The sequence below is a fragment of the Triplophysa rosa genome, linkage group LG17 (genome assembly GCF_024868665.1).
Source record: "Triplophysa rosa linkage group LG17, Trosa_1v2, whole genome shotgun sequence".
NCBI classification, from domain to species: domain Eukaryota; kingdom Metazoa; phylum Chordata; class Actinopteri; order Cypriniformes; family Nemacheilidae; genus Triplophysa; species Triplophysa rosa.
The window spans coordinates 19391990-19407279 of NC_079906.1; the positions used below are offsets into that span (position 1 = coordinate 19391990).

The following is a 15290-nucleotide window of genomic DNA, read 5'->3' on the forward strand; positions in this document are numbered from 1 at the left end:
AGTATTTTAAAAATCGTCATGATTTATTGTGAAGTGTGAAGAATATTACAAGGTTCTCTAGTGCGATTTGCTTTAGTTACACTTCTCGTATTTGTGAAACACTAACCAAACTGCAAAAGCAACGGTGATTGTGAATGTTTTAAATGCACACAATTGCTCAAGTCACTTGACATTCAAAGGCACCTGAGCCGTCTTGACAGCATCCTGCGAGCGTGTTTTCCTTAACTTATTATCTAGGCCTTTTTATTTATTAGCGAGCACTTCTTTACACCGCTGGAGTGCATCTACACAGCGCACACGCTACGCTCACGCAGGATCTGACCCTTACCAAGCAGGCTCATTAGCTACGAAGCGGAGCTTCAGTTAATTAAAATAATTCCCTGTTAACACAGCTGCTTTGGTCAGCCAAATTAAACAGGGGGTGTGCTCCTCCGTCTGCTTCTCTCTCGGCAAACGTCGCTCCGCTGCTTCCGAACATGCCTAATTAGCTCAATAGGAGGAATATTTTAATAGCATTTAATGAGGCACGGGCCCGTACGAGCTCTGATTTAAGAGCCCGGCGCACGTGGGAGAGCATGCCGATGAATTCTGAAGCGAAGAAAGTGGGCCTGATGGGTTCCGATCGGCCTCGCTCACTAGCAGCGTGTTGCTAGCGGCACCCCCGGACTATTGATTTGCTTGAAAATTCCCAGCAAGCCGGCTACCCTGGGCAGATGCGTTCGAGACGCTACTTTGTAGTTTGACAAGCTGCGTATATTAAAGTAGATCATTTATTTTCGTTCGTTTTGGAATACTAGATTCTGATTGGTCAGTCATGACTCATGATATCTTTTACGCTACATTTGTTTGTTGTTTTCCACAGATGTTGGCTGTGTGTGCGAGATGTGTTGTGATATCAAGTACTTGGCATCCAGAGTTTTGTCACATCCGTCAGCTTTCTTGACGGGAGTGACACAGCGTTACACCTGTGCATTCTGGGTAGTGGACACCTTTCCCATGATTTCATCACTTGAGCAGTAAAGCTATTGACAGGCTACTGCTACTCAGCAACATCAAAGCGAAAGATACGCTCGCTGTGTTACGTTCTAAACAGTGAAACAGGAGGAGAGGAGGAGGAAGTGGGCATGAGAGGAGGAGGAAGAGACGACAAAACATGATGGAGCCGTATAGGCAAGCAACTGTGCTTTATCCCAGATGAACAGATTGTTGACAAGGTTGGAACTGTGCTTTGGATAAACATAAGAGAAAAGTCAAATTAGCCTATGATGATTTATTTTACATTTTCAGCTGCTCTTTGTAAAGCCACACAAGAGTTTCTCAGCGCTTGTTCTGCATTGTTTCAACGTGAGATATTGTTAAATGGCAATAGCAGTCTAAAATTGGACACGTTGTCCAAAACTGTGCTGAATAGCTGCGTAACGAACAGATTGTAATGCGTAAAGATTTTCTGGCACTAAATGAGTATATAATAATTATATTATGATTGTTGTAATTCTATAAATTATTGCTACTATAACCACATGCTCTTTTTCCAAAACCCACCTTCCAAGAAAAACAAACGCAGTCCCAGCAGACCTGATTGAATGAAATGATTGACAGACAGAGAGCTTTTCTGATTGGCCAGTTTTTAGGCTCTTTTTCTGTTGTTTGCAAAGTTTAGGAACAGCGTGTTTCATTAATAAACTACTACTGCACCTTTCAATCTTTATAAACAAATATTTATATGACAATAATAGTATTGCAAATATTGAAAGAAATATTCATTTTGGTCCACTCGACTCTTTCAATCAGAATCGTTTTTGGAAACCCACTTTATATTATTTCAAATAGTTTGCTATTATTATTTTAAATATTATAATTTATTTATTATCCAGTGTATGTATCTTCATTGGCTGTTTACGTGTATTTTTATTGTCTTATTTTGCTATTCTATCACCTTTAAACGATTAGAGAATGAATTCATCAAAACATCAATTGTTTTGATTATGGCCCAAAATATTTACAAAAAATGAGTAAAGTGAATGCATGCACATGCACTGTGAATTTGAATAAATAAATAAATAATAATAGCTATATAACGTGAAACAAATAATCACAGCAGATCTAGTACGGTAAACTTTATTCTGTTGTTTTTTGCCACCATAGTTACAGTACCATGCTGGTCTGGCCTCCAGTCTTCTAAACCAACAGTCACTCAAACGATCAGCCAATCAGATGGGAACGTCTGCCAAGAGAAGACCCAAAGTCCAGCCCAGCACTCTTGTCCTCCCCACACAGTGAGTATCACTTCATATTTCATGTAGGAGTATCTGATGCATTCATGGCAATACATTGTTTACATTCCATGTTTACATTGATACTGTACAGTTCCTTGTATTGGTGTCAACTGCATCATGACCATCAGAACTTTGTGACTGAACTCTTTGATTTTATTCAAAGTCACTTACAGTGCATTCAAGGTATATTTTTCATCTGTATGTTTGTTCACTGGAAATCCAACCCATGCTTTTGTGATGAGCACGCATCTAATCCTGCTTGTGTGTGCCAAGTTCTGTCGAAAATCTGGAATTTAAATTCAATTTAAGCATGGAAATAAACATTTGTAATCAGAAATCAAGTAATACGTATAAATAAAAATGATATATTAAATTCGACCTCGTGTAAAAGAAGCATTTGAAAATGAACTTTTGGGCCCTACTGTGCATGTAAGTTGAAAGAAGCATAACACAAGCAACATTCATGAAGACTGAAGTCCCACACATCTGTTTGTTTGTGGACCCACAAGCGTGAAGTCAGAGGTGACCATTGATTCATTCTTCTCTGCCGGTCTGTCAGGTTACGGCGACAGAGTAGAATAGCTCATTGTCTGGCGTGGTCTCACCGAGGTCGTAGATCGTAGGCTTTAATAAGAAAGGAGCGAGAGCGAGATTTGGAGAACGGCGAGGAGAGCACGGACTCAGGAGGGAAGATGAAAGACGAATGGAATGAAATAAGTATGGATGGTGAATGGAAAAGATGAGAGCGGAGCCCAGGTGGTCTGTCTTCCTATGAAAAGCCCTGTGATGGGATAGCACTCCTGTGTTTCTCCTTGCAAATGGGCTCTTTTTAATCTTATTCTATTGCAACGTTTTTATATTTTTCCAAGGCTCTTCAAAGTGATTGTTCATTTATTTCAAGTTGCAGTGGTCTCCTTTGCTCTGGGTGCTTGTAGAGCAATGTTCTGTCCGAGGTTGAAGGACAAGAAGAAAGCACAAACATGTGCCACATATAATGTCCTGTATATACGGCTAGTGTCCCGTAATCACTCCCTATTCACCATATACATGTAGTAAACTGTAGGGTGTTGTCTGTATTCATATTATTTATTAGTTCTTATTTATTTGTATTAATGAATCTAACTGCTAGATTTACATGGCATCTTATTTATCTTGTACTACTGATTATAGTTAACTTCGCTTTATTGCCCATAATGCAATGCGGGGTGCACTTACAATCACATTTCATGGTTACACCATTTACTGTCAAAAAAAATTGTATTGCCTTATTGAGGTAACTTTAATGTTTACTTCAAAGATTTGTATAAAGTCAATTTAGACTAATTAAATTATGATTATTGAAAGTAGCATGTTGGATAAAGTTTATAATCTGAAGGAATTTACATTCACATGTGCATTTGCTCAATTTTTTATTCAAGACTTTCTTATGGAGTACACTATGCGACACTTTGGATTTCCTGATTTTGCCAAGTGAGAGATGCTCTTGGGTCAACGTCATTGTTGATCCTGGGACAACGTCATTGTTGATCCTGGGACAACGTTGCAATCGACCAATCAGATTTGAGGGATACATTACAGTTCATGTAAAGTTTGACCAGTATGCTGGCTTCGACACCTTTCATATTTAGGGCTGTCAAACGATTAATCGCATCCAGAATAAACGTTTGTTTACATTATATATGTCTGTGTTCTGTGCATATTAATTTTGTATTTATAAATACGTACACATGCATGCATATATATAAGAAAAATATAATATATAAAAATGAATAAACATTTATATATATAATTTAAATTATTGGTGAATATAAATATTTACATGTAAATATTTCCTAAATATGTATACATGTATGTGTATTTGTTTGTGTTTATAAATTTCAAAATGAATACGCACAGTACGCAGACATATATTATGTAAACACAAACTTTTATTCTGATTCGATTCATCGCGATAAATCGCTTGACAGCCCTAATGATATTATCTATCATTTCCCTCTGATTTACGGGATGAATTATGGTTTGGCTAGAGATATATTTTTTCCTTAAAATGTTGTTGAACATCTCTCACTTGGCAAATCAGTTCGAGCCACATACTATACAGTATCTTACACTGTGCTTTGTGGAGCAGGTTGTCTCTATTGGTTTTTCAAAATGCCACCTATATACCCCTTAACCTCGAGTTCCCACATAATGTCGGTACAAGAAAAAGCGCCTTCCACAAATGTCAGACTACTTCCTGCAATGGCATTTTTCCAGTTCTCAGTTGTGTTGAGTAAAGTGAAGTTAGGTGCTTCTGGTAAATCTGCTTCGGGCGTATTGTGCCATCAGTCTGCGATGCATTGTGGATCTTTAATGGCTCTGATGTTTCTCGGATGGGAGAGGATGTCGAACGGGGCAAGGTGAACAGAGACCGGTGGCTCCTCTGTCAAACGTCAGTGTCCTGATGAATTTGCCGTTTCTAAAAAGAGCGGCGCATGAATTATGCAGCGCAACCTTCATGCAAGTTTGCTTTTATGTTCCTTTTTCTTTGATAGCGTTCTCATCTGACGTGCTCAAATGAGTGGACCGACCGTAGAAAAGAATGCCGTCCAGAAGCTTCTAAATGCATTTTAAAGGATTTCCATGTAAATAAATCATAATGTGATAAATAATTACAGTGATAATTGGCCCAGATTTGATGCCCCAAGTAACCTGTAAGCAAACGGATGCCCGGTCGTAGCGATAAATATTTTATAGCGATAAGATGAAACAAATAGCAGCCTGAAGAACCTTCAAAATAATCGAATGAAGGAACAAGGCGTTCTATCGATCCATTTTTTACCATTAGTCTGATGTTATCATTCAGACGTAGATAGTCATGAACCAGCATGAGTTTGGTTGTAGTGCAGAGACGCACAAAATGATTCATGGGTTTTAAACGGCATATTAAACTGCTGTGATAATTGAGGCCCAGAGGAGACTCTCAGTGATCGCTGTTTTCATCCTCTGCATTCATCACAATATTAATCCTGTAAACAGAATTACACAGCATTTAGTCACATAATCTGACTGAAAGTGATTGCGCTCTGCTTGATCCCTCTCCCACCTGCTATGCAGACAGCCGTTACGCAACATGATGTGAGAAATACATCTGGATCTTTGTTCTGTAATCGAGCCTATTTGTAAATCAGATTATGTCAGGGTTTTGTCTAGAGCTTTTCCTGCGTAGCTCAACCTGTGGAACGCCAAGGTCATGGGTTTGATTCATCATTGAAATGTAAAGCACTGTAAGTCACTTTGGATGTACAGTAAGCTTTTAGTAACTTTAGTTGTATTTTTTGGACTTCAATTATATTCCCTACCTGAAGTTAGGAAGAGCTTTCCAGTTGATCACTGTTCGGTTATTGACTCCAAGCCAACATGAAATCAGATTTGACAGTTTTTTTATAAATGTCCATTCAGTTGACGTGCACATTCAAAGAAAAAAAATTGTCCTATGTAACAGTATACACACGGCCAGTCGCGATGCTGGTCACTGCTGACAGCTCAAGGTGACCTGCTGATACGATCGTGGTGACTGTCATCTGTTACGCTAAAGATGGAGTTTCTCTTGCATTGGAATCTTCTGAAAGCTCTTCTGGGATCAATGTTGAGTGCTGTTGTCATTTTACTGCTGCCTGCTCTCATCAGCGAGATGGGTTAGGACCGCATCCCTACATTCTCCTAATGTGACCTGCTTGTTTTTCTAAAAGGCATTCACCCAAAATTGAGCTATTTACTTGTGTGACTTATTATTTTACATATTGCTGCTGTCCTTCTAACCTCGTATCTCCATATTTTGTGATTTTCCCCCCCTTTTTTTTTTTTTTACAAATATCTAACCAATAAAAAGTATTAAAATGTGCTTGTCAGCTTTGTCAACATAGTCATTAAAAAGTACAGTGTTTTCTATTTCCTGACAAAAGCAAATTGGTTTTTAGACCAAATAAATTGGCAAATTTGTTCTTTAGACCCCAAAAACGTGCTTTTTTAAGTAGAGCTTTGTAATAATTATTTAAAAAAATTAATTAAATGTTGATAAAAATTTATGATTAACCGGCATATCATGTTATATCATTAAAACGATTTAAAGCTGCTATCCTCTCAATCCCTATCCCTGTTTAAACGCAAACTGCAAATTACTGTATTTACTTAATTTTAGATGTCAAAAAATCACAAAATCCCAGCTCAAATTAAAATGCTGATTATTTATGTTTGTTTATTATTTCTTTTAAAAAATTGCAGCTTTAATCGAATGACTAATTGACTACCACATAAAATACAAATATTAAATTCTATTATAATTATTTAAAACATATCGTAGTATCAGAAGTATATAAAGTGAAGTCAAGTTAATTCTCCAGATTGAAGTAAGCGCAGGTCCAGATGGGTCTTGCTCCTGTACTGCATTGCAGCAACCATAGACAGCAAAGCGTTATGAAAATTTTAGTCATCGCTGATCCCTGATTAGAGGAAAGCCAGTGTTGGTGTATCAGTATTCATCTCACCCTCACATGCAGTCACAAGAAAGGGCTATTTGATCACTTTGTATCATCCATCATGCTGGGGGAGCAATGTTACCTCGTTACATCAAGATGAACAAAGTACACGCACCTCCTTTTTAGCGGTCCTCCGACACCAGCTTCCCACCATTCCCCTGGGTCTCTAAAGATGCCCTTTCTTGTGGCCGCTTTGTTTTTTGTGTGTGTGTGTGTAATCCACTGAAACTGTTTCATCACCCGGATGATAATCTGATGCATTAACATTCAATTCACACTACAGAGCGGATCCTTAAACTGCTGCACAACCTGCGTGTCCACTGAGCATTCATTAACTTTGCATTTAGATTACAAGGTTGATAGGAAAAAAGACTTGAGCGTGTCAGGACGTCACGTTTAAACAGATTTGTACATTCTTATCAATAAATATCAATCACTGGGATCTTTCAAGGAGGTAAATATGAATTTTACAGTGTAAATTAGGGCAGTTTTTTAAAGGATGTATATCAATTATAAGGAATAACAGTGTAGCCAAATGTGACCAGTCCCAAGCACCACCTTTTCTTCTATTAGTAGTTGCTTGGTTATTTTTATCCTCTTGTACTATGAATGGTGGTCAATCTCCCAAAAATATTTTGTTAATGTTTACTAAAATTGTACTGTTAATTGACGGGCATTTGTATGCTACGATGATGCAGTTATCACAATGCCAGAGGAATTTCCTTCGATTCCTTGACCTCTCACTCTCATCCTGTACTTGTGTAAAGGGGCAGATGGGTGGGAGGCAATTAAAAACCTGTTCAGAGAGAAAGCCTGGGGCAGAGCTATAGGGAGTCAATTTCACAAGGAGCTATAAACATAAGGCAGGTTTCAAGTGTGCACTTCTGTGTGGAAGAAAACATATCATTTTAATTACTTTGACAGACTATTTGAATTTAAACTAAATGTGTTTTTTTGTTTGTTTAACAAATCAAGACCACTAGTATTTAGTATAAGAGAAATATCTAAAAAGCCATAGACCAGTAATATATCATGAGAATATGCAGAATTATGAAGTAACCATAGTTATTTTGTTATATCTGTTTTTTCTGTTTAAGGTTTAGCCAAGCAAAATCAAAATGTGCACCCCTAGATTGAAATCACTGTATACATTTGTTCATTGACTTTGCTTAATACACAATCAGAGTTGTAGAAAAAACGTTTTATGTGATTCCGGAGATGATGAGTTAGTTTGCATTGAGATTAGGTAGTTTTCACTCCTGAGGTTATGAATTATGACGCATTGATAAATTACAACATGCCTTGTCTTGTGACAGACCAACACACCGCTGTGGTGCCGATGGAGATTTAATTGCTAACACCCTTTGGTTACATCCATTCTTATGCCAATAGTTAAGAGTATTGCTTGGCTGATGTGTATGTGATTGGCTAGAAATGTAATTTTTTGTTTGTGTGAAGTTCAGTAATTGCAATATTTATCACTCGATTAAGATAGAAATTCATCGTTGTTTTGACATCCCATTTGATAAGCAAATATAAAGGGGTACAGAGAGTACATTTTTACTTTCTTGTTTTTATCTTTAATAACTACAGTATGTACGATAAAAATAAAAAATGTTCCTACTTTTACTGAAGTTATATTATTAATAAAAATTAGGGCTGTCAAAGTTAACGCGTTAACGCATGCGATTAATCTTTTTAAATTAACGCGTGAGAAAATATTTATCGCAATTAACGCAGCATCCGTTTATTTTGACATCCTTTGTCTAGCGTTACATTATGTAATCACGCTCTTATTCGTGTACAGGCTTTTAAACCACTTAAGCGCGATTTGAAACGGTTGCTTTGACGCGTTCAATGGAGATAGACAGCTTCTAAACTGTGGGACGCGGCAAAACGCAACGCGAGGTCCAGTCTGGTGTAAACAGTCATGGGCTGAAGGCTGCGTCGGTGAATCTCTGTCAGACAGCGCATCCGTGTTAAATTCTCTTTCGTGCTTGAATGGATAAAACCACACAAGATTATGTCAGAAAGAATAAAAATAGTTGAGCAAAAGTAAGAACACTAGATTTTCAATGATACTAACAAAATACACTACAAGACTTTTGCACAGATTTTCAGTCTGGATTTGCGGAAAGTCTGTGCCAGTCTGCAGATTTGATCAGTGAATGCCTCGCATTACGTGATAATCCGGACCAAACATCGGACCCGATCGAGGCCATGGATACGATTTTTTTCAAGGATTCTCAGGAGGGGAAAATCTGGCCGAGAATCCTGTAATCTGAGCCAGGCATTAGTGTGTTTCTTTCTGAAACTTGCAAAAAGTCTGCAAGTGTATGATGTCAATTTCAGATTTTGAAAGTCTTGTAGTGTATTCCAGCCATAGAGTATGAATGAACGGTAAAACATGTATTTGTGAAGAACTGTGGAATAAAAAGTACGATATACAGATACTTGAAAATGTACAAAAACTTCACAACTGTCCACCAAATTTACATCATTTAAGATCATTTTTTAAGTGTGTTAGGATATTTGAAGGTGGAAATTGTGTTTATAGTATTTGACCAGTCATTCAAGTAATGACTGCAAATGTACTTTTTAGTGGTGCTTGCTAAGGTATGCATCAAAATAAATATTTCTCTTTCTTATACTAGGGCCTCACCACAAGATAATCGGGCCAATTTCTCCCCACCTAGGAAAAGTCCCGATGATCTTTAACGGCTCTAAAGATTATCTTATCAGATTTTCCTGTGGTGTGATGTGTGTTAATAGTGAATGAACCTGATCGGAAGAACATCGGAGCCGCCCGGTCGCGATTGGTAAATATTCAACATGTTGAATATTTATGATCAGAAATCCTGATTTGCGGGGGAATCCCCGAGGACAAACGCACAAGAACTCTGTTGATTGTCACGTGGAACAAAACAATACCTAATCAGAAACCAGCTGACAGAAGCATAACAACCGAAGACTTCAACCAAACCCTTTTCTTTTATCTGTCAATATTCTTTTTTAATTACTGTGAAGACATAAATACAACAATATTTGAGTTGCTATAAAATTATATCTAGTTCTGTGCCACCTTAAATGCTTTAGACGACGCTGCTTGAGCAATTTCTCAACGATAAATAATTTTTTTAAGATCACATACAAAGTTATATGTACACATTTGTTTATATTAACTGCATATATAATCAATGTAGCCTACTGTACAGTGAAATAATAAAAAACGTATTCTGAAATCTCGAGAGAATTTGCGAGATTTCCTGTGTTCACAGCCAGGACTCCGTTTGAAAGTCTGTTCGTGTGTGGTGTGCTGTCATCATCACATCATGGCGCACCACACATTATAGGAGCAAAACGATTAAATCTGGGACTTTTTTTCTTAAATTTGTGGTCTCTCACAGTTTAAAACTCTTATAAGATTTTAAAAAATCTTTTGGTGTGGCCCCAGCTTTCTTAGGGTACAGCATCTATTTGCACAGGCACATTCTTCTGAAAATGTGAAAACAGACTTTGTAGAGTTATGATATCCAGAATTTATACTAAAATCTTTATAAGCATACTTGGAGATAATAATGAACTTGTTATAATTATGTTCTTGTTCTATTTAATAAATGTAATTTAAGGTCGAACTTTAGTGGAGCCACGAGGGAAATAGTGAACAAACAGTGAGATGTTGAACAATTTCTCTTTGCATTTGATGTTTCCTTCTGGGAAGAAAGAAAGCACTGTAGGAAAATCACTTCATGAGAAATACACCAGCCCCGTTCGACGTATAGCAACTACTTAATCTCTGTCGATCTTTACAGCTTCATTGTCCCTGTTTGCACCTGTCTGTGGGTTACTCGACTTCTCCGAGACCACAAGCTTTCATAAAAAAAAGAATAGCTCAGTTGGTCCAATAACTTTCAAATGACTTTTAAACAAATCCCTCTGCCAGCCGCCCACCATCAGTTCTTTAATGAATTATTTTCCTCCTCTGTGTGCGGGGCCAGTCCCCGAAGTCTATTGATAGCTGATGGCAACGGAGATTTTCATTAAACCCTTATTAGCATTGACCCTACAGTACATGTTGGGCGACTCTTCTTGGGGTCTGTTCTGCTGACTCAAGGGATGGCTGAAGGCTTTTGGCTCTCTGAGTTCAGTTTATTGATGTCTAACGAGGATGTTGAGCAGCGCTGGCAGGGTTTTAAGTATTCATTTTCTTCTGAAACATTGAAGGTTATGTCAGATATGTGCAGTGGAACCTTGATGTTGAGGGTAGACGTAAGTCGATGCTTTAAGGCTTTATGTTTAGAGCTGTGGTTTTATGTTTAGAACTTTGGACTAATTTTGGTTTTAGCCCTGTAGAAAAACATACCTTATACTCTTTGTAGTTTCATTTAGTTTGTCTACTAACAACAGGGGATGTAGTGCTTGGGCATTACATGATAATTCAGTCATTTTTCTTAAATTATTTCCCCTGAATGTTGTTTAGGAATAGGAAGATATTTCCATCACATCTTAAATGCAAATTTCGTTTAATAGCATTCTGTGCTAAAAATCACATTTTAAACATTTTGGAAATCTAGTATTGTACCCTAAATACACACAGTTACGTTGTATTTTGACAGACAACCACAATACAAAAAACATTGTATTGTTTAAAAATGTTGAGGGTAAAACAATGAATCACTACATATTTGAAAGGTATAAATTAAAATACATTTAAAAATTCTGTTGTATTAGTTTGTTGTAGCATCAAACACTGGAACAAAAAAGTAACGAAAAAAATTATACAGTACAAGTTTTGTCTTGCTGTTTTTTCTCTTTTTCTTTTTGACAGAATTATAGTTCTGAAAAGCTCTGTAAAAATATACTGTAAAACATCTGCAAAGTACTGCGTGGTGCTATATTTCTGTGTGTGTGTGTTGTGTGTAAACCATTAAAATGCAGGAAGTGAAATGGTCAAGATCGATGTTTAATGTGATGATTCAAAAGTGACCACTACCTGCTGACACGGACCACCTCGACTGTTTATGCCACGTCGATAGTGTCGTATCCAAAGCAACAATTACTTTCTTCAATACTGAGCCCCTGATGAAAAGTCATTGATTTAGTATTGACAGTGACCGTGACCCAAGGACGTCTTCTGCCTAAAGTAAAAGGTCAGCAGCTGTTCTACTTCAGATATTCTTTTTCGTTTCAGATATGTGGATGATGTCATATCCAGAATCGGACGAATGTTTCCTGATATGTCAATCGAGCTCTTCCGGCCCAATGGGACGTCAGCAGTTCTCCTGGTAAGACTACACTTAGCAATACGGAGTATTTATTGTGATTTCATATGCTTGAGATGTCATATAAAAACATCTAGAAGTATCACTTTTTACACATAATGAATAAACGTTATGTTGTAAAGAGTAATAAATATCATATAATATGATATGATTTAACTTAGTATTTAGTTTCAGTAGTATTTGAGTACAGTACAAACTTGATAAAATGGTACTCATGTTTAAGTACCTCAGTTACTTTACTCGCGTTCCTTAAAATAACTTATTTTGTGTTCTGCAGAAGAAAGTCATACAGCTTTGGAATGACATGAGGGTGTGAAAATTAGGTACAAATTTTCATTTTTGGGCGATCTATCTCTTTAACCCAATGTCCAGAGGACATTGACATCATTTTCTTTATATGTGGGGTCTCAAATATTGAGATCCCACTGCTAAATGTTTAAATATGCTGATTTGTATTCTAAATATACTAAATATAAATAATACTAAATATTTTGTTTGTCTGATCTAACGAAAACACAGCAAAAAGGTATAATTGAAGATTAAGGGCTGTACAACGATTAGTCGCAATAATTGTATGGAAATACAAGGTTTTGTTTACATAATATACGTGTGTACTGTGTATAATAATTATGTATATAAATACAAACACATGCATGTATAATTTCAGGAAAAAAATGTATACGTTTAGATATGAAATATTTATATATAATATAAAAGTGTGTAAATAATAAAAACGCATGTAAATAAAATTTCTTAAATATATACATGCACGTGTGTGTATTTATATATACATAATTATTATACACAGAACACACACACACTGGTATTATGTAAAAAAACGAATCGTTGTACAGCCCTAGTTTAGCTGACTTTTACAGTGTCCATATATGTTTGTTATTGAATACAGTAATGTATGGCATCAACATTAAGATGTCACAATGTATCGTTCGGTTTTTGTGACCTAAATTTATGAATGGGACATCATCTCAGTGTGGTCAATGGGCTCATGTTTATCATGGCTCCTATAAATACTTCCTCCCTACCTAGACCATATTTTATAGCTTTTTGGTCTGATTTATTACATTGTTAGATGATGCACCATTGATCAGGCCTGCACGTTTTCAATTGGGTCATTCACAACGGATACCCACCCCCCACACATACCTCTGAGACATCCTCTGACGCTTCTCCTGCTGTCGTCATGTCTTTTGGCAACGCTGACTGAGAGGAAAGATAGACTGAGGTATCTTGGCAGCCGAGCCAGGAAGACTACAAATGCCCCTTCCCCAGCCGTGGGAGTTCACTGGTTCACACCCACAGGGCACGCGCTTCCAGATGGCCCAGTTGGCAGACCGAAGTGATCCGTCACCGTGGGGGCCGATTCGGTTGCCAGGGCCTTCTCTGGACACTCCCTCAAGACAGGAGTGTCCTTTGTCTCGGTTTGTGAAGATTATGAAATTAAAGATCGCACCTACTGATTTTCAAAATAAAAGTTTTCACTTAGTCATTCTTTTGTAACACGTGGCAGACGTTTTATCGTTTAATTGCTTTGGAGCACCTTGGTGTGTTAGTAATGGATGTTTTCTCAATTTTGCCTCATCTCTGTTTCTTGTAGCGGTACTAATGTTGAGAAACGCGAGGGAGGGTTAAAATCATCTGCCTTTTCCAACAAGAGACGGGTGTCTTCGCCACAACTGACTCGCTTTAAACCAGTTTGTAAACAGGCACGTCTGTTCAGAGTGAGGCGGCATTAATTGGGCCACAAGCCAGAAGAGGCGGCTCTCCACGGGCACGTTCTGTCTAACAATGTTGCCCGACCATAATTAGAGGATGTTAATTAGCACGGATAACGCATCTTTCCTGGACCCCCTACCGCTTTCTATCGCCCTGTAATACCGATAGCTTAACCTTTGCGACTGTTATTAATTAAATGCAAAAATATGATATACTTTGTGCAGTGATTTTTTTTAATCCAAGAGAGATTTTGAGATCTAAAAACTGACTTTTAAACGTGCTGCCACAAACTGGAGCTCGTCGCTCCTGCAGCGGTCCGGATCAAAGCCAGTTACGAGTGTGAAACATCCCACAGGATGCTTGCCTGAGTTACAGATGTAGAGCGAGTATGGAAATGAACCTGTCTATAGGCGTTTGCTGGGAAACGTAGATGCTTTAAAGTGACTTCAGTTAATGTAGCATTTTTTAATGCTGTGACCTGATGGTAGGGAAGCGATTTTGATCGGTACATTCTTAAGAATGAAGATGCAAAAGATTCTTTGCAATTACATTTTTTCAAGGTTCCTCAAAGAACATTTCAGTCAACATTTTTCTTAAAGGAACCATTTTTTCTTACCTTATAGTCTGTAGAATGTATGTAAGGTTCTGTGGATGTTAAAGGTTCTTTATGGATCCGTACAGCCCAACAAACACATTTTAGGAGCTGTTGGTCATAGAAAGGTCTGCATGCTTGGAGAACGTGGGAAGCATCACGTATCAGTTGGCTGCTATTTGTACTTTTTATTTACTTGCATGACTTTCTGGAATACTTGCTTCTGATTGGTCGGAAGCTAAAAATGACCACAAAGCTTTAGAATGGACTTTTTCTATAATATAGCTGTGCTATTTTCATCCCATGTCATTTCTTTCTCAATAATATCAACATTTCTTGTTTTTGATCATTTGATAAGGAGCCACATACTTTTGGACTCAAGCTACTTTTATGTGATTTATTTGGAAAAGTATAGAAATGTTGCAACCAGAATTCTCTCTTCTTGGTTTTTCCACCCTGACTGAAACGTACTGGTTTGTTGTCCATGGTTTTGGTCACCTCAGAGGTTCACGCCAGAGCAAAGTTAAACAATTTCTTGTTAATTGAATTTTAAAGTCACCTTGTACTGCTATTGATTTACAAAAATATATATTTTTCCCGCCTCAAGGTCGCTGCCACGCAGTGCAAACCTCGGGGGCGGATGGGCAAACGGCAGCCGTTCCGAGGGTGGAATATTGACGGTATTCCGGAATGACCTCTGAGTCCTGGATTGTGCTGATGAGGACAGAAGCGGCATGAAGCGGAGGGGTCAGAGCGGGTCGTATTTAGAAAGGTGGTACAGGGTATTGGAAAACACCCCTCTTTGCAGTCAGCGACGTGATATTGTGTCAGCTCGTTCCTCATGTTGCTTCATGCTACAGTAAGCTGCTTTGAAAGCTAATGAGGTGGC

General features: G+C 37.7%; 1 protein-coding gene across 1 annotated transcript in view; it reads left to right on the plus strand.

Annotated features, from left to right (window-relative positions):
- The window catches only part of med27 (mediator complex subunit 27), a 42325-nt gene that overhangs the window by 11743 nt on the left and 15292 nt on the right, over window positions 1-15290 (plus strand). Inside the window, exons 3-4 of the mRNA XM_057357356.1 lie at window positions 2146-2276; window positions 11985-12078. Of these exons, the coding sequence (XP_057213339.1) occupies window positions 2146-2276; window positions 11985-12078 (225 nt within the window). The remainder of the gene's footprint in view (window positions 1-2145; window positions 2277-11984; window positions 12079-15290) is intronic.